At 59.8% G+C, this 25,565-nt stretch overlaps 3 protein-coding genes across 3 annotated transcripts; all 3 read right to left on the reverse strand.

Annotated features, from left to right (window-relative positions):
• Positions 1–86: 86 nt before the first annotated feature.
• On the reverse strand, positions 87–9,236 carry P4HB (prolyl 4-hydroxylase subunit beta). The gene is made up of 11 exons (XM_040530735.1): positions 8,960–9,236; positions 8,606–8,812; positions 7,660–7,793; positions 7,305–7,442; positions 4,494–4,598; positions 4,089–4,214; positions 3,493–3,693; positions 2,735–2,855; positions 2,333–2,514; positions 1,794–1,880; positions 87–1,140 (listed from the first exon to the last, which is right to left on the reverse strand). The coding sequence occupies exons 1-11, from the start codon at positions 9,144–9,146 to the stop codon at positions 1,057–1,059; spliced, it is 1,572 nt and encodes a 523-aa protein (XP_040386669.1). The 5' UTR covers positions 9,147–9,236; the 3' UTR covers positions 87–1,056.
• A 3,561-nt stretch (positions 9,237–12,797) lies between these two features.
• ARHGDIA (Rho GDP dissociation inhibitor alpha) lies at positions 12,798–20,510 on the reverse strand. The gene is made up of 6 exons (XM_040530747.1): positions 20,368–20,510; positions 16,173–16,382; positions 15,901–15,984; positions 15,223–15,299; positions 14,978–15,041; positions 12,798–14,517 (listed from the first exon to the last, which is right to left on the reverse strand). The coding sequence occupies exons 2-6, from the start codon at positions 16,360–16,362 to the stop codon at positions 14,318–14,320; spliced, it is 615 nt and encodes a 204-aa protein (XP_040386681.1). The 5' UTR covers positions 16,363–16,382; positions 20,368–20,510; the 3' UTR covers positions 12,798–14,317.
• Positions 20,511–20,807: 297 nt separating this feature from the next.
• On the reverse strand, positions 20,808–25,526 carry ALYREF (Aly/REF export factor). The gene is made up of 6 exons (XM_040530746.1): positions 25,278–25,526; positions 24,902–25,033; positions 22,440–22,587; positions 22,282–22,345; positions 21,932–22,112; positions 20,808–21,079 (listed from the first exon to the last, which is right to left on the reverse strand). The coding sequence occupies exons 1-6, from the start codon at positions 25,509–25,511 to the stop codon at positions 21,065–21,067; spliced, it is 774 nt and encodes a 257-aa protein (XP_040386680.1). The 5' UTR covers positions 25,512–25,526; the 3' UTR covers positions 20,808–21,064.
• Between the last annotated feature and the right edge of the window lie 39 nt (positions 25,527–25,565).

Here is a 25,565-nt window from a genome sequence, read left to right on the forward strand (position 1 = left end):
TCACTTGAGAACCATCCTGGAACTCTGATCTTCTTCCAGCTCAGGTCCAACTATTTATTCTGGGTCCCAATAGACAGAGACAGTAGTATTAAAATCTCAACTTTATTTGGCCAACAAATGCAGTTCCAATGTTATTATAGCGGAATGCTAAGAGCAAGCCTGACACTGATCAGGCCTTTGAGGCACTCCCTTGTTCAAGTTCCTCCCCCAAGCCCAGTAATTTTAAGTTCCATGTTTGTTTTGTGTTTGATGTATTTTTAATCAGGCCCTCCCACCACCCACCTGCCTGGTCAACCCATTCAAAATAATGCATGTAAAGTGACTGCAAAATAGTCTTGCATTTGATCAGAAGGATGGCAACACAGCTAGGTCCCATCTAAGCTGGTAAGCCAGCAACCACCTCCACCCTCAGAGCCTGCCACAGCCAGTGCACATAGTATTCCACCCTTCCACGTGTTTTGAATAGTCATCTCCAACTGTCTTAAAGTACAGGGAAAAGCTGGCCTACATGAAGAGAAGCACCTTCATAACCGCCTTCCACCAGGACCGATGCAGTCAGCCTAGTCTGTCTTCCCTTACAGCTGCTGACTCCAGGGAAGAACAGCTGAGACCAATAAGGAACCTGCCAGGTGGTAAAAATCAGCTACAGGCTTTAGTTTTCAAAGATAAAAGGAAAAAGCTTTCTTGGAAGGTATTAGTGGCAAGGCTCCAAAATGTTGGGCTATTAAACTCATGCTACCACTTCACAACCTGCTTCTATCCAGAAGAACAGAATACTTGAAACAAAAAGCTGTGTACAAAAAAAGTACATCACAATAAAAAAGTGAACCCAGCTGGCAGGGCTGGCTACCTAGTGACAGATCCCTTTTCGAAAGTGAAAGAAAAAGATAGTCAAGTGTAAAGAGAAGTGAGGGTGAAGTGTTACTTTAAAAGCCAATCCCTGGATTTCCAGTCATTTATCTTCTGTTTTAAATCTTAATGGGTTTCTGACTCACTGGGCTGCGTAACAGCAGCCAATTTAGTGTCTGATTTTTGGGTGATGTAGATCAGTCTTCTTTACAACTCATCCTTTTGGATTTTCTGCTCATCATCACCTTCCTCAAGGTCTGTTTCTTCATCTGTCTCCAGATCCTCCAGATCCTGCATAGTAGACAAAGATAACTACTTGTTTCTGGCATACTAGTCAGATCCAAAACCAAATAGTGAACAGTTTCTCTAACATGTTTGCTGCTGCCACGTCAGCAGTACATCCAGAGACTACCAGGAGTACTCAGTTTGGGATGTTACAGATTAGAACCCTCTGAAAAGCAGTACCATAATCTGTAACACCCTCCACCCAGGCAGGTGAGGAGCTTCCAACTAAATATACAGCATGTGACATTCATCATAGCACTCAAGTTCAAAATGCAGTGAGCAAGAGCTCTTAAAGAACAAGCCCTAAATACACCAGCATTTTGCGCAATGACCAAAGGCAGCCTGTTTAAGTTTAGAGGTTATTGTACCAATAGTTTCCATGCTCTTGTATTTTAGCCTCTCAAGAGAGATTTATTTCACACCAAACTCAAGTATCCTTAATAAAATGAGTCCATTACAACAGGCCAGTGGCTAGCCAGGCTGCAAGTGAACTGAGAGGTCGCATTTTATGATGTAGACACTTTTGCTCACCAACAATACATACCCTTTCCTGCCACATAGCCCACAATCTTCAGGGCTTAGGATTTGATCACTCTACCCAAACCAAGGAATACTCCGCATTTTGCGGTTAGAGTACCGTATTAATTTATATTACTCACATCATCAGCTGCTGCCCCATCCTGTCCTCCACTCTCCAAGAATTTTTTGAATCCTTCTAGCGTCCTCTCTCCATTGTAGTCAATTACCTACACAGGAAAACACATCAAAATAACTGTTACATGCACCTACAGAACCACACCCCTGGAGAGGAGAATTCTCTTTCTGAGCAACAGTTAACATGCCAAGCAAAAGGGAATTTAAAAATTCACCTTCACCCATATGAGACGAAGGAAAACAGCTCAGCCACTAGACTTCAGAGATCACTGCGAGGAGAGAATAGCCTGCAGATGAGCACACTGTCTTCTGCTATACTTCCTCTTTCCCCACTCCCACTTCCCATCCCCAAACTGTTTCCTATAACCCAGCCCCCCCCCGCCAAAAGGGTCTCAGACATCCTGTAGACCTGATGTATTCTATCCCTACAGAAGGGAAAGCCCTCCCACAAGCCTCTGTCCAAAAAGGAACTCAAGCAGACAACTTAAGCATATCTAGTGCTCCCTCATTATTTGATCTGTAGAAGTGTCAGCTGTCTTCTTACATTTCTGCCAGAGCCTGCAGGGAAGAACTTGAGTGTGGGAAAGCTGTGGATTTTCACTGCTTCTACTTCATTGGCTGTTGAATCCATCTTGGCAATGACAATGTTCTCGTGGTCCCTGTAGGTCTCTCCCAGCTTGTCCCAGATAGGAGCCAGCTGCTTACAGTGACCACACCAGGGGGCATCTGTTAATTAACAAACATATTTAGCACCAACAGCCCAGCAAGTTAACACCACACACCACCTAGACCCCACGCCAGACAAGAGTTCACATTTGTTTTCAACTGATGCACTCCCTTTGTGGCTTGGACTCTGTAAGATGCTTTCTCCCCAGTCCTGGTCATGGAATATTTTGGCACTCCTTTTATACCAGTTACTTGGAATTCATTGTTGAAAAACACTTACAGAACTCCACAAAAACGTTCTTATTCTCATCAAAAGCAACTTCTTCAAAATTCTTCCCAACTAGAACTTTGACAGGCTGTTTGTCCCAGTCTTCAGGAAGATCTTGGCTCATCAGATGGGGCTGGAATAGAAAGTGAAATTCAGACATGCACAATCTGCTATACAGCTACTTGGAATGTCCATGAATCACATAGGCTGGAAAGCCTGAGTTAACCATACCCAAGTGCCCCCAGTCACAGACTACAAGCAAATCAGATACATCAGTCACTTCCTCTTCTGCTAATATAAAGTCTACTCCCCACCCTGAAGTGTGAGAACGGGTGCTCTTTTGTGGGAAGAACTGCAGTTTTAGCTCTGGCAGCAATATTGTTTCCTTCCCACAATGTTATTCTCTAAGGACAGAGCTTAGCTAAACAGTCACTACTGGAGTCAGACGCACGTAGCTACCTCCACCAGATTAGAGCCAAAAGCTCTTTTAACTGTGCCACGCAAGTTAGTACCTTCCATGACTTATTAGCAGGAAGAACAGCACAGCTCCAAGAAGCAGGAAGAGCAGACCTCGATTGTAGTCAGGTACCAGCACCTAACTTGCTTTCCTACAGTCTTCATGCCCCAATGTTTTTACACTATTTTCAGCACAAAGGCTGCTAGATATGCTGTACGTTAGTCGGGTGATTTGCACATTTCATACAGCTCTTCACAGGGAGAATTTTTAGGACTTGCTCAGCCAGTAGGTTTAGCATTAGCAGCATTGTTACCTTGATCTTGCCCTCCAGGAATTTATTACAGAACTCTCTGATCTTGTCTGCTGTGAGGTCGTCTGATTCAGGTTTGTATTTGGTCATTTCTTCCTCCAGGGTGATCAGACGTACAGCTGGACATTCTTCTTTCTTTAGGCCAAAGAACTCCAAAATCCTTTGATTGTCACTGTGGTCACTGTCTATGAAGATGAACAGGATCTTTGGAGGAAAGAGATAATATGATGAAACAGGTATCTCTTGGCTAATGATACTTTACACAGACACCTGTAGAGCTAGACAGGAGCTAAACAGCTAAGCCTGTTAGGAGGGCACCCTGTCACAGCACACATGCTAAAGCTGCAATGCTTTAAGCAGCACATGTGCAAACCTGGCATCAATGTTTAAGTCACATCCAGAAGAAGGAAAGTCATAAGTTAACTACTATTCCTTGATGGGTTATACAAGCCAGTGACTCAGACACCTATTACCAGGAGAGAGGCAGAGGAAGTGCTAGCTTCAACTCTTCCTCCACAGCTGTTAAGTGGGTACAGGCAGAGAGTGCTACAGTTCTGCAGGAGGTGGTCACATAATTCAGTCCCAGAAGTCTATCTTACCTTCCCTTTGAAGCTTCCAGCTGCGCTCTTGAAATTATCCAGTTTCCCTTGATAGTCAGACACGCTTTTTGGTAAGAAGAACAGAATATGAGTCTTGATCTCTCCTCCAAAGATTTTAGGAGCAGTCTGAGGAGTAGAAAATAAAACCGAAAATAAAGCTTGGCTCTGCTATTCTCATTAGACCACAGAAGTCAGAATACCGCAGGACTGCTTTGAACAGCAAGCTTATACCTCCTTTCTCTTGCGTTCTTCCTGCACTTGATTCAGCTCTAGCATAAGCAATTTTTAGACCACTCCATAACATCAAACCAGTGCCAGCTCCAAGCTAAGAGCTGACTACATTTTAAACTTTGTTGCATTCATACAGTAGCTATGGAAAAAGGCCTCAAATATCTGAACACCTACCTGTTCAGTGAACTCTATAACCAGAGGCAACTGATTAGACTTGATGAAGTTCAGTAGGTTATCTTTCGTGAGATCCCCTTCAAAGTTGTTACGGCCTTCATCAAACTGCAGAGAGAAATATGGTCACCACATTTTCACAAAGTGTGAATCGAGGTTCTCTTCCTCCTGGCAAGCAGTCTTAAGTCACTCCCTAACAGACAGACAGACATCCAGCTTACATCGTAACACTGTTGTGCAGAAGCATGAAACCATTCATGAAACAGGCCACCAAGAAGGACTTTTTGTAGCAGTCTTACAGCACTGTAAAAGACATTAATTGGGTAGACCAGTGAGGAGCTTCCAGAGCACAGACAGCTTCCTGCTTACGAGTTCGCAGCACCAGAGTAGATACACACACATCAACTGGCCAGTGCTATGAAAGAAGTCCGAGAGCAAAGCCTCACCGTGCTGTGAAAGTAAGCAGTAGCTTACTGAGCTCTACACGGTTGGTTCAGCCTCTATTGTTAGAACAGACAGCACAAGTTCAACACATCGCACTATAGGTGCCAAATCCCTTTTTATATTAGACTAACACCTGCATCTGATCAGGATTCTCAGAACCCGCCCAACAGCCTGGAAAGGGAAATAGCTTTAAGGGAACACGAAGGTTAAAGAGAGGATGTGCAGAACAACACAGCAGTCCCATGGCACAGCAACCCTCAAGTTACTGGCAGGAGCAAGATAGTGGACTCAGATAACCTTCTATTAGAGGAAGCAAAAAAGTCACAGCTGAAAAGCTGAGCAAAACACTGAACATTTTAAAGTAGCTATGAAGTTACTTTCCAGAGTATTGCTCATGTCCTTAACACCTTCAAAGCAGTTGATTGAGGGTCTTAGGAAGCATGGATAATGCACACAAAGAATAAGGCAAGAACGCTGAGCCACAAGGGCCAACAAACCCTCTTGATTTAAACTCAGCTAACCACAGGACTCTGAGCCAAAGTCCAAAATCAGAACTGCTGGTAAAATAAAAGGCAGGTCAGTTCTTATGCCATTATATTTTGTTACCACTGGTGCTCATTTTCACCTTGGTTCGGGGGAGACTGGACACGTTTTAGAACTCTCATGGCACGCCACAATGACTACCAGTGTTAGAAGATAGTACATCAGATCAAATCCACACAATTCCATTTTGCTGCTTAGCCACCTAAGACTGTGGAACATACTGCATAGAACTAAGCATGTAAAAATGGGTAGCACAGGTAACAAATTAAACCCAGTGTGACCACCTGTTAGTGCTGGAAGTCCTAGCTGTGTCCTAGCCACTTAAGGCAACGTCCTCAGTTGCTCTGAACTCAGAGCCAGATGCTGCTACTCCCCACCGAAGAGACGGTTTTAACGGAACATCTCTATCTGGACTTGAGTGTTTGCAAGGATTTTTCTTAACTTCCCATGTCCTTTGACAAGTAGCTATTTCAGCCTGGTATTACCCATGAATAGAGTATACACAGGAATTACATACCAAAAGCTGTACATGCAAGAACAGCAAAGTACAGGTAGTAATGCAGCCAAGAACCAAATACTGCTGTTCTCCCCCAGCCCCGGCTTTCCCAGTTGTGAGATCCTAGCATCTCAAACTTGTCAGCCAGATAATAGCTGGATGGGGCTTTGAGCAACCTGGTCTAGGGGAAGGCATCCCTGTCCGTGACAGGGAGGTTCAAATTGGACTACCTTTAAGGTCCTTTCCAACCCAAAGGATTGCGATCCTACAATAGCATACTTGTACCCTTGGCCATACTAATCGGAGGAACCCTCTGACTTACTAACACCACAAAGCTAACTACAATTTCAGATGTGTAGTGAAATGAAACAAGCTATTTCAGCTGGAAGAAGAATAAAGTAGGAATTCATTAAGTTCTTTAGCCTGTCTTAGGCCAGACTGACAACTGTGATTAGATTACATGTATCGGTTGGAACCCAAAGCTGCACTCTACCCTACCCTGCTGCACGCGCCCATATGTGCGGTGCAACCCAACCTAAGGAACCTCAACTTGTCTTCTCAAACCTAAAATTTCATCCCCATGACTCGGCTTTTAATAGGCAAGACGACATCAGTAAGTTTATTTCCAATTCTGCAGATGACCAATGTCCCTTCACACATAATCCAACAGCCCCAGCCTCGTTAGCTGAAGCTGCAAATCCTCTTAGGAACTTTGCTGTAATCACTATGCAGCAGAACCCACGGCAATGAGAGACAGAACTCCTGGAAGCAGACATCAACTGACTGCAGAGCTCAGTAATGGGTGCATTTAAAGCAACTTCGTTAAGCCACAACCTAACAAAATATCACGGCAAGTCATCAAGAGCTTGGCTATCGTTCTGTTTAAGGCCTTTAAATCTCAAAAAGGGACACAGAAGACCTTGGTTACAGCCAGAAGTATTTTAAAGATTGCGTTGACCGTCACTGTGCTGCAGCCAGAAACTCGAGAAACAGGAAAGGGAAAGTGAAGAAACGTTCTGGATGCAAAGCTCAGCAGCCTCAAAGGCAACGCACAGCCAGGAAACTGCCGAGGCCGCCCTCTGCTGTCCAAAGGCCACTCCCCTGCCTACTGCACCCTGCCAAGGGACTCGGCTCCACTGCCCCCAAACAGGACCACAGGCTCGGCTTTTCCCGCCTCCTCCAGGCTCTGAGGCTTGGAAACTAGACTGACAGCACAGAATCTTCTGCAGTTTCATCCGGGAGCACCCTCTTAAATCTAATTCTATTTAGAGAAGAGGTAAGACAAGGAAAAAGACCCAAGGTGTGGGGGTCATGTTTGCACCAACCCATACCTTCTTGAAAAGAACCACTCCATCTTTGCTAAGCTGGTACTTGGAAAACACATCATCACTGGAGGAAATCCCAAAAGGAATGTCGTCCACAGATTCTGCTGCCAACAAAAACTCCTTTGCAGCCTCTGATGTCAAATCCTGGAGAATAAAGGAAAGTATTTCACATGAGACACAAACCAAAGCATAAACATCCCAGGGCTTACCAGCCAGAGAACTTGAAGATCAAGTAAGACAGGACGGCAAGTGTTTCACAACTTATGAGGAGCCTTCCCCAGCTGTCAGATCCCCATGGGACAGAAGCAGGAAAGGCGCTACACATACACAAGAGCCTCTGAAAGGGAAGCTCCAACTCTACCTTAAAGAAGCCAATGACAGCCACTTCGTTGGAGTCCACTAACGTCTCTGCTGCAGCAACATCTGTCAGGGTAGTTGCAGCCGGGCCAGTGCGTTTCTTCAGCCAGCTGACAATGTCATCTGCTTCTCTGCCAGCTACACCAGAAAGATAGAGAACACCAATTCACTTTTTATCCCCCAACTAAGAATACAAAAACCCTAAGTCCCCAGAGAGACTGCTCGGCAGCTGGCTGATAGCTTGGGAAGAACTGAGATACCGTTTACGCAACTCTTTCTTTCCCCTCCTAGCGTAATTAAGTGCATCCGTAATTGTCAAGTCACTGTACAAGGGCTCTCAGGAATCCACTCGTCTCACAACTGGTCTAGCCCAAGCACGCTCGTAAGCTTTGATCAGCAACAGAGAACTGCTGAGACACTGCTGCTGTTTCAAGGGAACGTGCCATGTTTTCCTTTCAAAATTCAGCGCTCCGCAGGTTATCCTCAGAGCCCTGAGCCACGGGGCTTAACGCAGCTCATCTCTGCTGCGCTTTAAGTCTTGGTCTCGCTTATCCTTTTGCCTCGAGCTTTCTGTTGGGCCCTTTACCCAGCCACCCGAGCGCTTTTTCCGTTCTTGGTGACACACGGGTTGAGCTGAGTCAAGCCGAGGAACAGAGCAGGCTCGGAACGCTCTGCTTGCCTCCAGCAGGACAGCCCCGCCTTCCTTCGCTCACCGTGCATCTGTCCCCACGTTCGCCGCCCTGCCGGGGACAGGCACCCCCCCGCCACCCCAAGCCTCGCACCCGCGGCCCCGTTCACGTGCCCTGCCCGGGCACAGCAGGCTCCGCTCCCAGGAGCTCGCCGTGGACCTTGTCCAGCCCCGGCCCCGGCGGAGCGGCGCCACGTGGGAGCGCGGGGCCGGGCGCGGGCCCGGTGCCACGTCGCCGCCCTCTGCCCCCGGCGGCGCTCACCTGTGTACTCGCGGGGGGCCGCCCGGTCGCCGTTGCGGAAGAACTTGATGGTGGGGTACCCGCGCACGCCGAACTGCTGCGCCAGCTCCGACTCCTCGGTGGCGTCCACCTTGGCCAGGCGGATCTCCGAGCCCTCCGCGCGCAGCTTCGCCGCCGCCTTCGCGTACTCGGGGGCCAGCGCCTTGCAGTGCCCGCACCACGGCGCGTCTGCGGCGGGGCGGGGCCGTCAGCGGCTCGGCACGGACCGCACCGGACGGCGCCGCGCCCGCCCGGCACCCCCGGGTCCCCCGCGGGTCCCCCCGGGCCGGGCCCCGCCCCGCCCCCCCCGGTACGCCCCCCCCGCCCCGCGCTCACAGAACTCGACGAGCAGGTAGCGGTGCGCCGCCAGCGCCTGCTCGAAGGAGGCGGCGCGCAGCACCAGGACGCCGTCCTCCTCCTCCTCCTCCTCCTGCGCGGGCGGCTCCGGCTCGGCGCGGGGCAGCGCGGGCGCGAGGCACAGCAGCAGCAGCAGCGCCACGATCGCGCGCGGCAGCGCGGCCATGGCGGGACGGGACGGGCCGGGACGGGGCTGCCGCGGCGCCGCCTCCGCTTATAAACCCGCCTCCCCCCGCCGCCGCCGCGCCCCATTGGCCGCGCCGCGCTAGCGCCGCCGCCGCCTGCCATTGGCTCGGGGCCGGCCGCGCGGCTCCCATTGGCCGGCGCGCCGGGCGCGCCCCCCGCCCGCCGCCGCGGGTTGGCCGCCGGGCCGGCCGCGCCGCCGCGGGCCGCCGTTGGTCCCTTTCCCCGCTGCGGCGGCCCCCATTGGTCGGCGCCGCCGTCTCGCGCGGCCGCCCGCGCCCAGTCGGCGGCCGCCCGCTCTCAGACGTGGCAGTGGGGCGGCCCCGGCGGGCGGCACTGCGCCTGCGCGCGGCCAGACGCGCGTGGTGGATTCTGACTGGGCCGCGGCCGCCGCCCCCCGACCCGGCCCGGAAGCGGAAGCGGCGCTTCCGGCGCGCGCCTCGCCGCCGCCGCAGGGCCCGCGGGCACGTGGCGCCAGGCCCCGGGCGGGCGGTCCCGGCACCAGGGGGCCGCTGGGGCCCCCCGGCCGCCCGCGGAGGCGCAGAGGGGCCCCAGGTGCCGCCGACGCCCGGCGGCCTCCTCACGGCCCGGGCACGCGGCAGCGGCGGGGCGGCCCCGCGCGGGGCCTGGGGACTGGAGGCCTCGAGCCCCGGCGCCCGGTGGGCGCTGGGCCCCGTGCGCTGCGGGGCCCGGGCTGCTGCGGGGCCCCTCCCCTCCCCCCCGCGGGGAGCGCGCCCGGCCTTTGGCTGCGGCGTTGGCAGCGGGCGGTTGGCCGAGGGCAGCTCCCGCGGCCCCGGGCGCCCGCTGATAAGCGCTGCAGCGGGGGCGGGTGGCGCAGGAGCCGGCCCCGCTGCCCGGCCGCGCCCTGCCGAGCTGCCAGCATGGCAACTGCTGGCAGGGAGCGCGGAGTCAGAGAACAGCCGAGTTGGAAGGGACCCGCAGGGATCAGCGAGTCCAAGGAGCAGCGAGATCTGCTCTTTGCTCTCCTTTCTTCGCCTCGCGAGGGCTGGGCCGCGAGTGCCCAAGGCCAGCAGGGCTGGGAGCAGGGAGCTCCCCACCTCTCCCCTGACAGCCCGGTCTCTCTGCAGGCGCTGCGAGCAGTTACCTTTCTGGGAGCTTTGGCTGGGAACAGAGCTGGGCGCCTTGCTCTGGCCCAGAAAGAGTCCAGGTGAACCTGAGGTGACGAAGGTGCCGTGAACGAAGCAGCCAGCACGCAGCAGCCAACACCTTGAGCACGCCACGCAGGGCTGCAGGCACAGGCACGTCCGGCAGCCAGGGTGGGGAATCAGCTGCTGCCGGAAAGAGCTCCTGTATTCACACTTGGCTGCCTTGGCCGGTTCCACACAAAAGAGTGTTTGGGAGCCGCTGCCCTGAACGAACGGCTCCCACCTGCAAGCGGGGCACTGGGGGATGCTCGCTTGTGTCGGGGCTGGGCTCTGAGCTGAGGCAGCTCGTGCCAGAAAAGCTTCACCCGGTGGTGCCGGAGGCAGGGTTTGCCAGCAGCCGGAGCGGCGTTTCCCGCTGCCAGCAGTTTGTGGGGTTCAAGGCAGCGAGCCGCTGCACTGCCACACGTCAGTGACGCCGGTGGGGCCCATTTGTGGGGCCGGGCTGCCGGTGTTTGCTCAGCAGTGCTGGCGAGGCAGACGGGGCCCTCTGACACCTTGGAGGTGCTGCAGCCCTCTTGTTCTCCTTTTGGGTGCTGGTGGGGAGCCTTTCCCCACAGAGTGTGGCATCCTTACGCCCACCTTCCAGCATTAAAGAACAAAGTACGAGTCTCTCTTTAAATCCCTCTAAACGCCCCTCTCCTGCTATGGCTACAAACACCAAAGTTGCACAGGTGGGGCACTGCCTGGCCCGGCCGTGTACAGGACGTTTCCTCTGATGTCTTGTTCCCTGCTGCGCCCATAGCCTGGGACAGAGCAGCCCTCGACTTCCAAACCTAACCAGCCAGCAGCGCAGGCGGTCCAGGCCCATAACGAGGGCTCTCCAGCACCACCCAGGGTTTAACGTCACCTTTCTCCCGACCTCAGCTGCCCCAGGCTGCCGTCTGAGTAGAGGTGCGTGCACCCTGCCACGCCCGGGGACCTGCAGCTCTGCAGCTTCACAGCGGCTGCCCTGTCAAAGCTGGAGCCGCTGCAACGCGAGCAGCCACCAAACCAGACAAGCAGCCCGGCCCCGCTGTTGTGCAAACGCAGAACCGAGGTTTACGAGGTGCATCTCCTGGAAAGGGCTGAGCCCTCTGCTTGGAAGCCACGAGCAGGGAGAATCCCGTGGCCCACCCAGGCACCACGCCTGCTCAGCGTGACCAGAGCCCTGCCTTGGGTCTTGTGCCCGTGCGCGGCGGGGGCTCGGCCGCCAGGAGGGAGAGCCCGGCCGGCGGCCCTGCGGCTGGGGCCGCGTCCTGGAGGAAGCTGGGCAGTCAGTGACCGCTGAGCCGCAGCAGCCCCCTGCATCCTCCCCCCCCCCAGACATCACGCCCCACCACCCCCATCACAGGACCCGTCTGACAGAAACGCCAACGCCCGGAGTTTGGAAAGACTTGCCAAAGGGCTGGAGATTGCATCAGACGGGATCCGGCCCTGACAGTAACTGCCCGCAGAGCGGCTGTTAGGGGCCGCCACAAGGAGCCTTTGTTCGTTTTATCGGCGCGTCTGGGCTGGCGCCAACGGACACCGGAGGGCGACGCCTGGGCTCCCGCTGCGCTGCCCCTCCTGCCCCACACCACGGAGGCTGCCGCAGCGCGTGGCCGGGCACAGCGTGCGGAGGGCGCGGCAGAAGCGAGGCGTGACGTGGGCGCAGGCCGCGCGGGTGCTGACAGCGCTTCCCCGCCCGGCTGCAGACGGCTCCTGCCCTGCCGAGCACCCGTCGCCGGCCCCGGCGCTTTCCTTCGGGTTCCGAGTGACATCGACTCCTCCAACCGCAGCCTCGGGCAGCCCTGGCGGCTTTCCGGGGCCAGAAGGAAGGGGCCTTTGCTATCAGCACAGTCGGTTCCCTCTTGTGTTTGGAGCTCTCACTTCCCGTTGCAAGTCCTTGAGCGCAGGAGCAGGGCTGAGCCACCTCTAAGGCCTCTGCGGTGCTGTGGCTCCTTTGAAGCGTTTCCCAGCTACCCCGGGAAGTTCCTTGCCCGCAGCACAAACGCACCGCGTGCTCTGTAAACCCCCGCAGGCTCTTATCGCACATCGCCTCCCCTGGGTTCTGTTGTCCCTCCGGCTGCTTCCCCCCTTCTCCCGACTGCGCGGGAATCACCTCGCTGGCGCAGGCAGGGTGCCGGCAGGCCAGGGCTCAGAACGCCCTGCTCTCAGCTGGCAGGAGGTGTCCCTTCGCTGCCTCAGAGACCCACCATTTTCCCTCTCTCCCCTTCTCACCCCTCATACTGCGGGCCATAAAGAATAGAGCGAGCAGCGACGTACAGATCTTAAACACAAGGCCTTGAGCGCAGCAAAGGATGTGGCAGCGTGGGCTTCTTGCCCGTTCCCCTCTGGCAAGGACTTCCCCGGATCCCCTTGCACAACACAGGCAACCCAAGGATTCCGCTCTTCTCCCCACCACGGGTGTTTGCAGCAATTGGCTCTGGAACAGAAGTTCTGGCACTTCCCACAGAGACCCAGAACAGATCCAGAACAGACAGCAGGCAGTCAGTTCAAAGATTTTATTTAACTGTCATAAAAGGAGAAGCAGACGATGATTCCAAACCTGTTAACCCGGGTCTAGGATTTACAGACAATATGCACCAAATCAAATTAACAAAAATCTCTCTAGGGGCAGGGCAAGGGAGAGTTAGAAGCAAAGACGTAGCTACGAGAAAGCCACATGTACTTGGTCCCAGTTCTAATACAACCTCAACGTGGGAAGATCCAAATAAGAGGGCTGCGGAGCTGGAACGTGCCTGCCGTCGGGGGCTCGCGGGCCCCAGAGGCCCCCGTCGCCCCGAGTGCCGTGTCAGCGCGGCCCTGGGTGGCAGGCTGGAGCGCTGCAGGGGTCTGCTGCGGGCTCGGGGCAGGGAGCCGAGTGTCAAGGCAATAAATACTGACAGGCCAGGCACAGATTTTAAAGGCAGAACAGATACATAAGGCATTAACCGCTTCTGAATACTTGTCCTTTGCAAGCTCTTTGTTGATCGCATCAGGAGAGCAGCTGCAGAAACAGACTAGTCCATCCTCAGCCCAAAACAGCCGGGAGGGCAGGTGCTGTCCTGGCATTTCAGTGCTTTGCAGCTCCTTTGGCTGCAATGAGAAGTCTGAGGTGACGGCACCACTGGTGACTCCCGCACCCACCCGCCTTGCAACCCCCTCTATGCCTCTGGAGGTACTGGGGCTGCCCAGAGTCCGGAGACAAACAGGGACAGGCTTCTGCCAGGCCAGCTCTGGACACTGGGAGGGATGGCCTGGGGAAGGGGCGAGATGTCACCCGGGGTGTCACAATGCCCTCCTCTCCGGAGATGTCCAGTCTCGGGTGAAGAATGGACCAGCAGCAAAGCAGGAAGTTGTGAATCTTTCCTAATACCCAGGAGGGGCGTGACCAAGATGAGTGCCATGCCAACAAACAGGGGAAGGGCGGGAGGCTTTTAAAAAGTGTAACAAGGGCAGGGCCCCCTCCCTAGAGGATACGTGTTACACATTAAGGCATCATGGTTACAGGGAACATCCACAAATGAAGGTGCCAGCGTACTCAGGACACTGACTGGGTGGAAGGGGCAGGCTGGACATGATTTTAGCCGACAAATAGATTCAGATAGCTGCCTGGCATCAAAGTTCTTCAGCTACTTGGAGGCAGTAGCTACCCTGAGCTGCGCACAGGAGAGCTAAGCACAGGATCCTACACCGAGTGTAGGGTCTCCCCTTCAGCACCGACCAGAATAAAGGAAGGTGAGAAGCAGCGAAGCGCCTGGCAAGGGAGCAAACGCTCCCACCTCTGTGCTGGAACAGCGCGGCCCTGGGACGAGCAGCTGGAGATCAGATGCAGACAGCACGGTTTGCCCAACGGATTCAGTGATTCTCTGGGGAGGGGGCACATTACAAAACCGAGCGCTCTGGTCAAACTTGAACAGGGGATGGAAGGTAAGAGGGTTCCAATGTCAGCACTTTGGTACAGGGAGGGATTTCTACGGTAGCCACTGTCTGATTCACGCTCTCTGGGGGTTGGCTTTGGGAAGGGCTAGTCCTTCCAATCCTTCTTGATGGTCAGGTTCCACTCCCAGGACAGGTGGTCAGTCTTATCATCATCTGTGAATTTGGATTTGATGTTGTAGCTGCCCCGGGCCAGCATGCCCTTGGGGGCTTCTTCCATGGGGGTCAGGAACTCGTACTCCTCTGCCCGGGGGCCGTAGCTCCCAACCATGTATTCAGTCTTGTCAACTAGGAGGAAAAACAAGGTATGTAGGGAAGCTACTTAACGGCTTCCCCTGCATTGGGGGCAAATGAAAGCAAATGAAAGGTCTCTTACTCCTACAACAATTCACGAACTGTAAAAGGATCTGCGAGAACAAGAACGTCACCCACAATTAGCAGCGCCATTCGCTCCAGAACCAGCTCCTGCAGACAGCGACACCCCCACACCAGTACCGCTGTCCGCACACAATTGATCTGTTCACCTCCAGGCTCCAGGACCACAGGCTGCCGCCGCCCTACCGCAGGCCTGGAAGCCTTCACACGCTGCCACAGTGCCACAAGCGGCACAGACGTGGCCGTGCTTCCCGCTAAAGACCGCCTCCTCCCACCGTGAGCAGCTGGGGCAGCAGACAAGCCCCCGCCACAGCAGCGGAAAGCGCTGGGAGCCTCACACGAAGCAGTACCTGAGCCACAACGAAGCACTTACTTTTCACTCCTTTCCGGAACGTGTGCTGAATATACTTCAACCCTGACACAATCTCCCTGTTAACCTGCAGAGACAAGCAAAGGCTGTTGAAGACAGATCTCTTCCACACGCTGCCCGCCCCACCCACAGTGGCCTATTTGCTCCATCCCAATCGTTTTGGGGCTCGAGTACTCCCTGTGCTGGGACTGCAGTAGCCAGATGCTCCCAAGTTCGCTGTTGTTCACTTTTCAGATCTGAATTCTTACCCTAAAGGAGATTTTTATCCGGTATTCCACACCCTCCTTCAGCACAAACGCCTGCTTCTTGTAACTCTCCAGGTCACCTACAAAGAAGGGAGATGGTGATTCGGGGTCCCTTTCTGTCATGCTCTGGGATGGATTTAAGTTGCAAGAGGTGCTCAGGACAGGATGTGCAGCAGCTGGGGACTGGACCCCTACTGCACGCGCAGCGCACAGTTTATCCTTTTATTTGTGTGTTTCAGGACTCAGCTTGTTACACTGCTCGTGCTACCCGAGGTGGGCAAGCAGCACCCTACGACAGGGAGCCACAGGCAGCAACGCCGGTCATTCACGGGCGTCACTTTGTAATGTCTGCCCCAAAGCTGTCACCATCTCCAAGCTGCCTTTGGCGTCGCTGTGCTGGAGGACAGCTGGCTCCCCCCCCCGGCAGCTCACGCATCCACGAAACCAGGGCAGGCAGTGGAGTGGAAGCAAAAGGCCACTGCTGAGACGGGGGAGCTCGGACACAGGCGGCTGGGCTTGGAGTGGGGAATCCTCTGTGGCCGGGGCGCTGGCTCTGCACCCAGCGAAGGGGCAGGAGGGCTTGCCCACCGCGCCACCGGTGCTTTGGCAGCACCTTCTGGAAGGCCCCACATTAAAGCAGCTTTGACCTGGGAGAAGGGCTGACTTCGTTTCCCAGCTCACCCGTCAGGTCCAGCTCCAGGGGGCCGGGAGCAGTAGCGCAGACCAACGTCAGTTTGGTCACCACCACATTTGGAGCGTTAGGGTCTAGAAGGCACAGAAAAAAGCTCTTAAACACCCATCCCTCACACCAACCAACCCACTGCTCCTCCCAAGGCAGCTTTTGAAAAAGCAAGAAGAGCAGCAAGGGCTCCTTGCCGTGTTCTGCCCAGCCCAGTCTCTCCCCGAGCATCTCCCCCTCAAGGCAGAAGGGGAACCCCTCCGTCCAGGCTCACCCGCAGACACGGTGACGGCACCAAGCAGCGCCTCCTTGTACTTGCGCAGGCTCTCATCATCCTTGTCCAGCTCCTGGATCTCCTGGATGCTCTTCTGGGCAGGTGGCTTATAGTTGACAGAGTGCTCATCCTCCTCGTTCTCAGCTGCAATCTGGGCCAGCTGCTCTGCCGTTGGCTCCTGCTCTGCCATCCTCACACACGCGACTTACACTGAAGGGAGGAGAAGTGAAACTGCAGCTACCCGCCAGCGCCGGCTCCGTCCCGAGGGGCACAGCCCGGCAGCACACATCAGCCTTCCCGGCACGGCCCCGTTACCCCACGGGCTCCCTCTCGCGCCGGGGCCCTTCTCGGGCTGTCCCTGGGGGTCTGTCAGGGACACATCCCTGCCAAGCGCCAGTACCCCGCAGCCTGGGCGGACTCCTCCGGTAGCTCAGCTCTCACGCTCAGCCCACGCAAAAGAAAAACATCGGCCTCTGCATTTCGTTCATCAGCTGGAACAGGCAAATACCCCAAGCCATAGGAAAAACAACTCCTCCACAAGAACAACAGGAGGAAGCTTTCCCTCGCGATAAACCCGAGCCCGGAGCAAACCCGGCCCAGTTCTGCCTCTCCAATACGGCTCCAGCTGAGAACAGGGCTCTGCGCCACCACAGGTCCAAACGCCCGCAGCCCTGGCTGCTCTCCCTTCCCCAAGAAACGCCGACTTGTTAACGAAGAGCCGGGCCTACGCCCACGGCGTGCCGCACGGGCAGCGCGAGGTCGGCCAAGCACCGCTCTCTCTTCCCATCTGAGAGCCGGCTGACAGCAGCACACAGCTCGGCTGCTCCGTCTCTCCCCCCGTGCCCCCCGAAGAGGGCGAGAAACCCTCAGCGCCGCCGCTACTCACCCCGCTCGGAGCGGGTTTCACAGCGACGCGCCCGGCCGTGCAGGTGCCGGGGCCGTCGGACTCCATCCGCGGCCTGAGCCTGGCAGCGGCCAGAACGGCGCGGAGCTGCCCCTGCGCTCCTCGTTCTTAGCCAGAAGTATCAGGAGCGTTCCGCCAGGCCGACGGCTCGGGTGGCACCTCGCACGTCTCGCGCATCTCCACCGGAGAGACGGCAGCGCCGCCAGCAAACGCGCAGGGCAGAGGAGGGAGGGCGGGGGGGGCCGAGCCCAGCCGCAGAGCCCCCGGCCCGAAGCCCCCGGGGGCGGGAGGTGCTGCCGGGGCTCTTCTCGCCCGCAGCCAGACCTGGGGGCGGTTCCGGAGCTGTCCCGGGCCAGCCGTGCTCCCCCTGCGGAGGCTGGCGCGCCTCTTCGGGCAGCCGGAGGGCGGCAGGCTCGTACGATGTAACCGCTGCTCCCGGGCGTGCAACGCGACCGCGGTTCGCCGCCAGGCTCGGGGCGGGGAAGGAGCGACGGGTGTGAGGTCACCCCGGGGGCTCCGGGTCTGCGGGGGGAGCTCTGCCCGGTACGGCCCCGCACCTCCAAGCCCCAGCAGCCCGCGCCCACCCCGCACCTCACGGCGAGCGGCCGGCCCTCCTGCGGGGGTTCCCCAGAGCCCGGCGCGGGATCTCACGGAGACCTGTACGCAAAAGGCCGCCCAGCTCACGCCGCGCGCCAACAGCTGGCTGCATTTCACCCCGGTAAATCCTGCTCGAACCCAGCCACTTCCTTCGGGCTCCCGTCCAAAAAAGCTCCCAGCCTCGAAGGCTCCCAGAAGCGTTCAGCGGCCGCTCGCTCGAGCATTCGTTCCGCTGCTTCGGCCCCTTCCTTTGCCCCGTGCCTCGGCCGCACAACGCCCGGGCGCTGCCGACTGCTGGCAGCCGAGTCCTGGGCCCCGGCACGCCCCCGACAGAGCGAAGCGGCGCATCGGTTTGTCTCCCGCGACCGCAGAGCTGCCACCCGCCACGCAGCTCCCTGAGGGGCAACGGGGGCGTCGTCCCCGCACGCCTCCAGCGCCCAGTCCTCGCCCGCTCCTCTGGGGTAAGCTCTCCCACAGGGCTTTTCGGCGACCACTACGCCACGGAAGGCACGGGGGAGAAAAAAAGTAATAAAAGCAGCTCGTAGTTGCTTTTCTGTGCCCGTAACCTTCACCCCGCGAGCACGAGCTAAAGAAAGCCGTGCCCATCGCTGCGCGGGTGGTACAGAACCGGCCCGGCCCTCGCGGGACCTCAGAGACCGCGGCAGCCCTCCGGGGGTGGAAAACGGCTCCCCCAGCCGACGCGGAGCCCCCCGAAAGGGCATTCCAGGCAGCAGCCCAAGCCAGGGCCCAGCTCCGCCAGGAAGCGCCGGAACACCGCCACCGTGCCTCCTGCGCCCGGCCTCCCGGCAGCAGGGCCCGGGCAGGCACAGAGCCCCCCGCGGGGCAGGCTCAGGGCCCCTCCGTGGCAGCTCCTCCCGGGAGCCTCCTCCCGGCGCGCGGCCGCTTCCCAAGCCCTGGGCCAGAGAGGAAGGAAGGAGACTCCCGGTGGCGCGAGAGCCTTTCTGGGGGCCCAGCCTCGCCCTTCAGGCTTCCGGGACAAAGCGTTTATTGCTGCTGCGAGCAGTACAGCAGGTCTCCTCCAGGTGCCTGCCAGAGGTGCCCGCCCGCCCGCAGGGCGCCCCTTCGGTGCGGAGCTGGTGCCTCCGCGGCTCCCGGAGGCTGCGCTGCCCCTGCCCCCGCTCACAGGAGGGGGCTCCTCGGCGCCGGGGGACCCCCAGGAGCATCTCGGGAAGGAGCCCAGGCTCCCCTCGGATCCCCGCGGGCCGCAGGGGCCTGCAGAAGACAGCGGAGACCAAGCCGCTGCCCTCCCGTCCGACATCCGCGCTCAGCCGCCCAGGAGCCAGCAGCAGCGAGTGCGAGAGCCCCACCTGGTGCCGCACAGAAACACCGCTCGGGAAGTCACTGCGCTTCCACACAGACAGCGGCAAACGGCGACGTCTGCCCAGGCCGGAACCGAGACCCCAGGGCGCCAGCGGCAGGAGCTGCTCGGAGCCCCCTCGGCTGAGCTGTCTCGGACGTCCGCGAGGCCGCTTCGCGGACCTCGTGGATGCTCGCGCAGGCACGGCCGTGCCGCGGGGCGATTCGGGCGGTCCCCACCCTTCCTTCGTTCCCTGTGGGCGCGGGAAGGCCGCGCGGCCACCCGGCAGCCCCCCGGGGATCCCATCCGGCCAACGACCGCTTCCGCGGCGTTACCCGCCCCCAGCTCGGTTCGCCGACCCGGTTCGCCACGGGGCTGCGCGAGCCGCGGGAACGGGAAGCGCCCGCTGCTGGCACCAGCGGGGCCGCGCGGCCGGCGGCGGCGGGAGGCGGCGGCCGACGGCGGGGCCGGGCACGGAGCGGGGCGGGCGGCAGCCGGGCCCCGCCCCCCGCCGCTGCCCCCAGGGCCTCGGGGCCAGGGGAGCCCAGGCACCGCCGCCGCCCCTCCGCGCGAGGCCCCGCCGAGCTCCCGCCGAGCCCCGGGGCCGAGCCCCGGCGCCAGCTCGGGGCGGCCCTGCCGCCGCCGCCGCCGCCAGGCGCCCCGCAGCCGGCGACGCGGTCCCGGGCTCTGCTCGCGGCTGACCCCCGCGAGGCACCGGCCGGCCCGCGAGGCCCCCCCAGCCCCGCGCTCGGGAGCTGCGGCGCGCCCCCGCCGAGCCCCGCCCCGCGCCCCCTTCGCGCAGCCCCACGCGCAGCGGGCTCCGCTCGGCGCCCTGCGGCGGGGACGCTCCCCCGGCACGGCCCCCGCGGGTCGGGCCCGGCGCCCCCACGGCGCCCTCACGGCCGCGGGGCGGGCGCTCGGCGCGGGCGGGGCCCTTCCCCCTCGCGGAGGGGGTCCCGGCTTGCGGCCCGGAGCACGGAACCCGCCGGGCCCGAGCGGCCGGGGGTGCCGGGAGCCCCGCGGGACCTCCGGCGCTCGGCTCCTCGCCCCCGGCTGCCCCCCGCGACGGGGCCCGGCCCCGGGACGCGGCTTCCTCCCCAGCCCCGTCAGCGGCGCCCCTGCCGGCGGAGCGCTCCCGGCCGGGGGGGGGGGCGGGGCCGCGGGGAGCTCCCCGGGAGCGGAGGCGCCGCCCCTCCCCCCCCCCCCCCCCGAAGGTCGTTTGAGGGCGCTCGGGGCCGGGCCCCCCCCCCCCGGCCGCTCCCGTTCGCACGGCGCCGAGCGGCGGGGCCCGGCCGGGCCGCAGCGGGCGGGATCCAGCCCCGCGTCCCCCGCCCCGCCCCGCCCCGCTCCCCGCCGCCCCCCCCCCCGCCCCGTACCGGCCCTGCTCCCGCTCCGCTCCGACACCGCCGCCGGGATCCGCCCAGCCGCCCGCGCACCCCCGCACTTCCGGGCCACGCCCGTCACTTCCCGTTACGCCAGGGCGGGGCCCGCGCCTCGCTTCCGGCCCAGCAGCCGCGCGCCCATTGGCCCGGGCCGTGCGCGCGCGACGGGAGGCGGGGCAGCGCGGGGGCGGGGCAGCGCGGGGGCGGGGCACAGAAGGGGCGGGGCACAGAAGGGGCGGGGCACAGAAGGGGCGGGGCACAGAAGGGGCGGGGCACAGAAGGGGCGGGGCACAGAAGGGGCGGGGCACAGAAGGGGCGGGGCACAGAAGGGGCGGGGCACAGAAGGGGCGGGGCACAGAAGGGGCGGGGGCGGGGCAGCGCGGCGCGGGCGCGGGAAAGGCGCGCGGGGCGCGGCAGGCAGCAGGCGGCAGGGCTCTAGACACGGTTCTAGTTTATTACGGCCGAGGCGAAAAAGCCACCCCGGCCGGCAGGCAACCAGTAAAATGTATCCCAAAATAACTCGGTACAAAACGGGTCTGCTTCGGCATTAAAAAAAACCTTTACACGAGGTTAAAACCTAGCCCAACCAAAAGGAAAACGATCCCGTCCTCGGGGCCGGCCGCGGCCCTCCCGCGGCACCACGGAGCCGGGCGGCCGCAGCCCCCCCGTGCGCCGCGCCGCGCCCGCCGCTTTAGCTGGTGTCCATCTGCAAGAGAGGAGAGAGGAGCGCCGTCACCGTCACCGCCCCGCCGTCACCGCCAGCCCCCCGGCGTCACCGCCCCCCCCCGGTACGACACCTCCCGACCGGGGCCAGCCCGCTGCCCTTGGAAGAGTTCGGGCAAGCTCCCCGCACTCCCCGCCCTCCTCCTCCACCCAAATCTTTCTCAGACGATATTGAAGCATCCCGGGTTCCAGAGAACACCGCCCCAAAACACGTCTCCATGCCAACGTCCTCTGGAATTCGGCCCGCTCCACCCGTACCGCTGCCCCAGCCGTGTCCCGTTCCATCGGCGCAGACAGCAGGGTTCAGAGCGCACCGGGCGCACGTTTAACCTCGCTTCTCTATCAGGATTTTAACCCTGCTGCGGCACGACACCCGGGCTCATTCTGAATGGCACAACGTGCGTTGCTCTGTTCGCCTCCTTCTGCGCTAGGGACCTGCATGCTGTGATCAGCGTCGCTGACTTTTTCCTCTCGGCATCCGAGGCACTTATTTCACTTTTTTTCCTTCTGTTTTTCATTTTTCCAGCCCATTCTCTCCCTGGGCACTGTTACACAGCTATCGCTCATCCCAGCTGTTCTGGCTACAGACGAGCCTGGCCTACGCAGGCCCTACCGAGTCTGGGGACGCTGGAAAGGGGCCGTTTCTTATCAGCAGCAGTACTTCTGGAGAGCTACGGTAACTAGAGGAACAGGGCAATGCTCGGCTTTGGACGGAAACTATTTTGGCCCTGAAGGCTGAAAGAGGATTCCTCCTTGCAGCCAGCTCTGGGCCGCCCGTGTTTCCAAGGAAGCGATGCCGCGGGGCAGCTGCGCACAGCGCGCAAGCAGCACTTACCCTGGCATTGTAAGCATCCAGCTGTGCATCTAGTTCTTCTGCAGAGAGCTGCTGTTTGGAAGTTCTCCCAGCTCCTCTGCCTCTCCCTCTGCTCCCGCCACGACTACCTCGCCTGTTGCCTCCTCCACCACCAAATCCTCCTGAACCACCACGGCTTCTGGTCATGCCACCTCTGTTTACACTGCGATTTTTAAAAGGCGACCGTTACAGCGCGCTCCGGGTAACCCACGCAGGCACTCAGAGTTTGTAGAACGGGAGACGAATCCGTGCTTCCCGCACAGAGGGGGGCTAGGCCAGCTCCCCCCCACGCTGACCCACACGGCCGCTCTCGCGGCAGCACGGCATCTCACCTCTGTGCCGGTCTCCTCTGTGTGTCGATCTGTGACGTAACCAGCTGTATGTTCATGGGGCGCCCTGGGGAAAGGCAGCCGGTTACCTCGTGAGCGTGACGGGCACGCAGATCCCGGCCACGCGGGGAAACACGCCACAAACAGCCGCGCGGACTCACCGTCCAAGGGGACTCCGTTGTACTGCTTCATAGCCTTCAGAGCATCTGCCTTCCTCTCGAAATGCACGTCTGCTGTCCCTAGACTGCGGCCAGATCTGTCATAGTGCACTGCCGCCTTCTTCAAGGTCCCAAACTCCGCAAAGAGTTCCTGAGAAACAGAGAGAGAAGAGAGCACGCTTCCGTCAGCGCTGCAAACGCTGAGCAGCCCCGACGCAGTAGAGGCAGACCCCCCCCACTTGCTGTCAGGAATTACAGGGGCTTTCCGAGCTTCCCTGACAACTCAGAGAAAGCACCCCTGGGAGACGGGAACCCGGGCTGCCGGAAGAGTTTCACACAGGAGCCACCGGTGGCAAAACCAAACAGGACTCCCTGTTCACCACTCGCAGGGCGCACGCACGGTGTCAGCAAAGCAGCCTCAAGGGACGCGGGCCTGTTTCTTTTCCCAGGGACGCCGCAAGTCTTTCTGTCACGGCTGAATCAACAGAGCCACTGTTTTAAGGTTTATCCAGGCCCTAATCCATTTGTCTAAGGAAGAACAATCTATCGGAATGCAGGCATCTGTAAAATAATCACCATTTCTACGTGCTAGACTCCCCCCCCGCCTTAAAGCTTTGCTAGACCAGGCGCAGTTTAAAACCACAGTCCCGGCCAGAGCTTAGGAAAACAACCCAAAAACCGAACTTGGGAAGAGTCCTCTCCGCAAGTGCTTCACTCGCTACCACAAAGGACGGAGAGAGGCAGCTACGGAGCCACCTGGTTCGTTTCACAGGGCCTACGTTCAGCGCATCACCTAGGGACGTATCGTCCATCCCGTGCAGGGCGCTGCTACGTGCCGTGCTGCCAAAGCTCAAAACCCACAACAGAACTGCCGCGTCTCCCAAGTGGGCACCGCAGGCCGCCTTTTACGTTGTACGCTGCAGAGCCTGAACACCACTCCGGCCGTCTTGCAGTCGCTACCCAAGCGTTTGGAAAGAGCGCTATAAATCTTCTTTCGTTTCGCCAGCCCGCAGCACTTCAGGCGATCTTGCCGGCGAGCTCCTCCCTCGCGTTCGTTTACTGGACACGAACATCAGCAAAGCGCTCGCAATCAGCTCTCGGAGCGCGGCGCGGGAGGGGACGCTCCGCTCCTCGCCCAGACGCGACCCCTCTCGCTGCGCCACGGCCGCAGCACCGAGCAAAGCGCACGCGAGCCCCTTCCAGCTCCCTCCTGGCAGCGCTCGCTGAGCCGTGCGGCCACGCTGGTGGCACCATCAGCACAGGAACAAAGGAAACAATCCGCGCCTCTCCGGCAGCGCGACGTTACGGACGGGTAGCGACAGAGAGGTGCAAACACGTCCGTCAGCTTTGCTGCTAGGTAAGACGCGTGGAAATTCGTCCGCTCCTGCAGCCCAAGCCAACAGCGGAAGAGGCGAACCTCAACTGTCCCGCAGAGCACGCGGGCTCGTTAAACTGAGGCGACTTCACAGTCAAACCGCACGTCACTTGACGCGACTTCACACATCAAACTGAGGTGACTTCACAGATCTGCGACTTCTGTGTCTGGGCCTGACTACAACAAACGGGAAACTTAAACCAGATCTAAGCTTACACGAGAAAAAGCGTTTTTAAGCACATCGCCCAGTAACTAAGTGACCTAAAAAATTTTGCTTCCAATTCTCCTGACACGGACAGATCACCATGTAGAGAAACTGGAATAAACGAACAGATGAAGAAAGCACCGAGGCGTCGTGCTCTAAGCCCCAGCCCCTGCCCCGGTCAGCTCAGAGACAAATCGTACCGCACGCCCGACCGAAGAGCCTGGCAGGTTCTTACCCAAGGCACCGCTGAAACGAGTGATATAACCGGGACCAGTAACGGGGCTAGGAAATTTAGCTACCGTGAAACAGATAAAGGAATTAAAGAAGTTACAGCACAAGGAAGCGGGCTCTCCCTCACAAATCGCTCTCCTCAGCGTCACTGGTTGATGCGTCTCTGGGAACACCTTGGCCCTTAACAGAACGCGACTTTAAAAAGAAGCTACGCAAACAGGTCCTATAAAAACAGAGCAAACGGGTGCCCGCGGACGGTTTGAACTTCTGGAGTTACGCGGACCTCGAGAGTTTACAGGGCTCATTCTAAACTCTGTAGTCACAGAAGGATTGAGCCACCCAGCAGCATCTTCCCCCACGCACCGCGGCAGAGCCACGGACGACGGGATTAACCGCAGCTCCGTGCAGGACTGCGGCTGTTCTGAGCCGCAGCCACCTCGAAGCCAGGGCCAGAGCTGCCCCCAAACGCCCGCGGCGCGAAACCAGGCGGGGCCGCGGGGCTGGCCGGGACGGAGCTCCCCCCGCCCGACCCCGGCGGGCACCGGGGCCGGGGAAGCTCCCGCCGCCGCCCCCCGCCCCCGGCCGCGGGGCGCTGAATGAAACCCCCCGCCGACAGCCCCCGCGCGCGCGTGGCGGCCGCTCCCGGGCCCCTACCTGGATGTCCGCGTCCGAGACGCCGAAGTCGAGGTTGGAGACGAGCAGCTTCCCGCCGGTCTCCACGCCGGCCCCCGCCCCGAAGCCGCTGTCGAAGAGGTCGTGCTGCCACTTCTCGGGGAGCTGCTTCGGCTGCAACGACACCGGCACCTCGCTGAGCGCCGCCCGGCCCCGCCGCCCGCCGGCCCCGCACAAAGGGCCCGGCCCGGCCCGCCCCGCCCCGCCGCCCGCGCGGCCCCGTCCCGGGGCTGCCCCCGCCGCCGCCCCCTGCCCGGGCCCGGGCCCGTTCCCGTTCCCCCGGGGCGCCGCCGGCCCGCGGCCGCCAGCAGCGCCGCCCCCCGCCCCGCCCGGCGCCCCGGGCCCGCCGCGGCCGTACCCGGCTGTAGGGCGCGGGCCGGTTCCTGCCGCCGCCCCGGGCCATCACCGGCCGGTTCCGCACGGGGCCGCCGCCGCCCGCTCGCCCGGCTCCCACGCCGCCCCGGCCGGGCCCGCCCCCGCGGGTGGCGCCGCCCCGGCCCCGGCCGCCCCGGCCGCCGCCCCGCCCGGCGCCGCGCTGGCTGCGGTTGAGCTTGATGATGTCGTCCAGGGACATGTCCATCTTGTCGGCCATGATGGCGGCTCCGCTCCGGGGCCCGCACTTCCGGCCGCGCTGCGCCGCCGCCGG

Source organism: Cygnus olor, chromosome 18 (assembly GCF_009769625.2).
Source record: "Cygnus olor isolate bCygOlo1 chromosome 18, bCygOlo1.pri.v2, whole genome shotgun sequence".
Classification (NCBI taxonomy): domain Eukaryota; kingdom Metazoa; phylum Chordata; class Aves; order Anseriformes; family Anatidae; genus Cygnus; species Cygnus olor.

Coding starts and splice junctions, on each gene's coding strand:
- P4HB (XM_040530735.1), bottom strand. CDS start 9,146: ATGGCCGCGCTGCCGCGCGCGATCGTGGCGCTGCTGCTGCTGCTGTGC. Junction 4,215..4,493: donor TTATAGAGTTCACTGAACAG/GTAGGTGTTCAG, acceptor TCTACTCCTCAG/ACTGCTCCTAAAATCTTTGG. Junction 1,881..2,332: donor CTGCAGGCTCTGGCAGAAAT/GTAAGAAGACAG, acceptor TTTCCTGTGTAG/GTAATTGACTACAATGGAGA.
- ARHGDIA (XM_040530747.1), bottom strand. CDS start 16,362: ATGGCAGAGCAGGAGCCAACGGCAGAGCAGCTGGCCCAGATTGCAGCT. Junction 15,042..15,222: donor GGATAAAAATCTCCTTTAGG/GTAAGAATTCAG, acceptor TTGTCTCTGCAG/GTTAACAGGGAGATTGTGTC. Junction 14,518..14,977: donor GTTCCGGAAAGGAGTGAAAA/GTAAGTGCTTCG, acceptor TTTTCCTCCTAG/TTGACAAGACTGAATACATG.
- ALYREF (XM_040530746.1), bottom strand. CDS start 25,511: ATGGCCGACAAGATGGACATGTCCCTGGACGACATCATCAAGCTCAAC. Junction 22,588..24,901: donor TCTCGGACGCGGACATCCAG/GTAGGGGCCCGG, acceptor TCTGTTTCTCAG/GAACTCTTTGCGGAGTTTGG. Junction 22,113..22,281: donor CAGAGGAGACCGGCACAGAG/GTGAGATGCCGT, acceptor TAAAAATCGCAG/TGTAAACAGAGGTGGCATGA.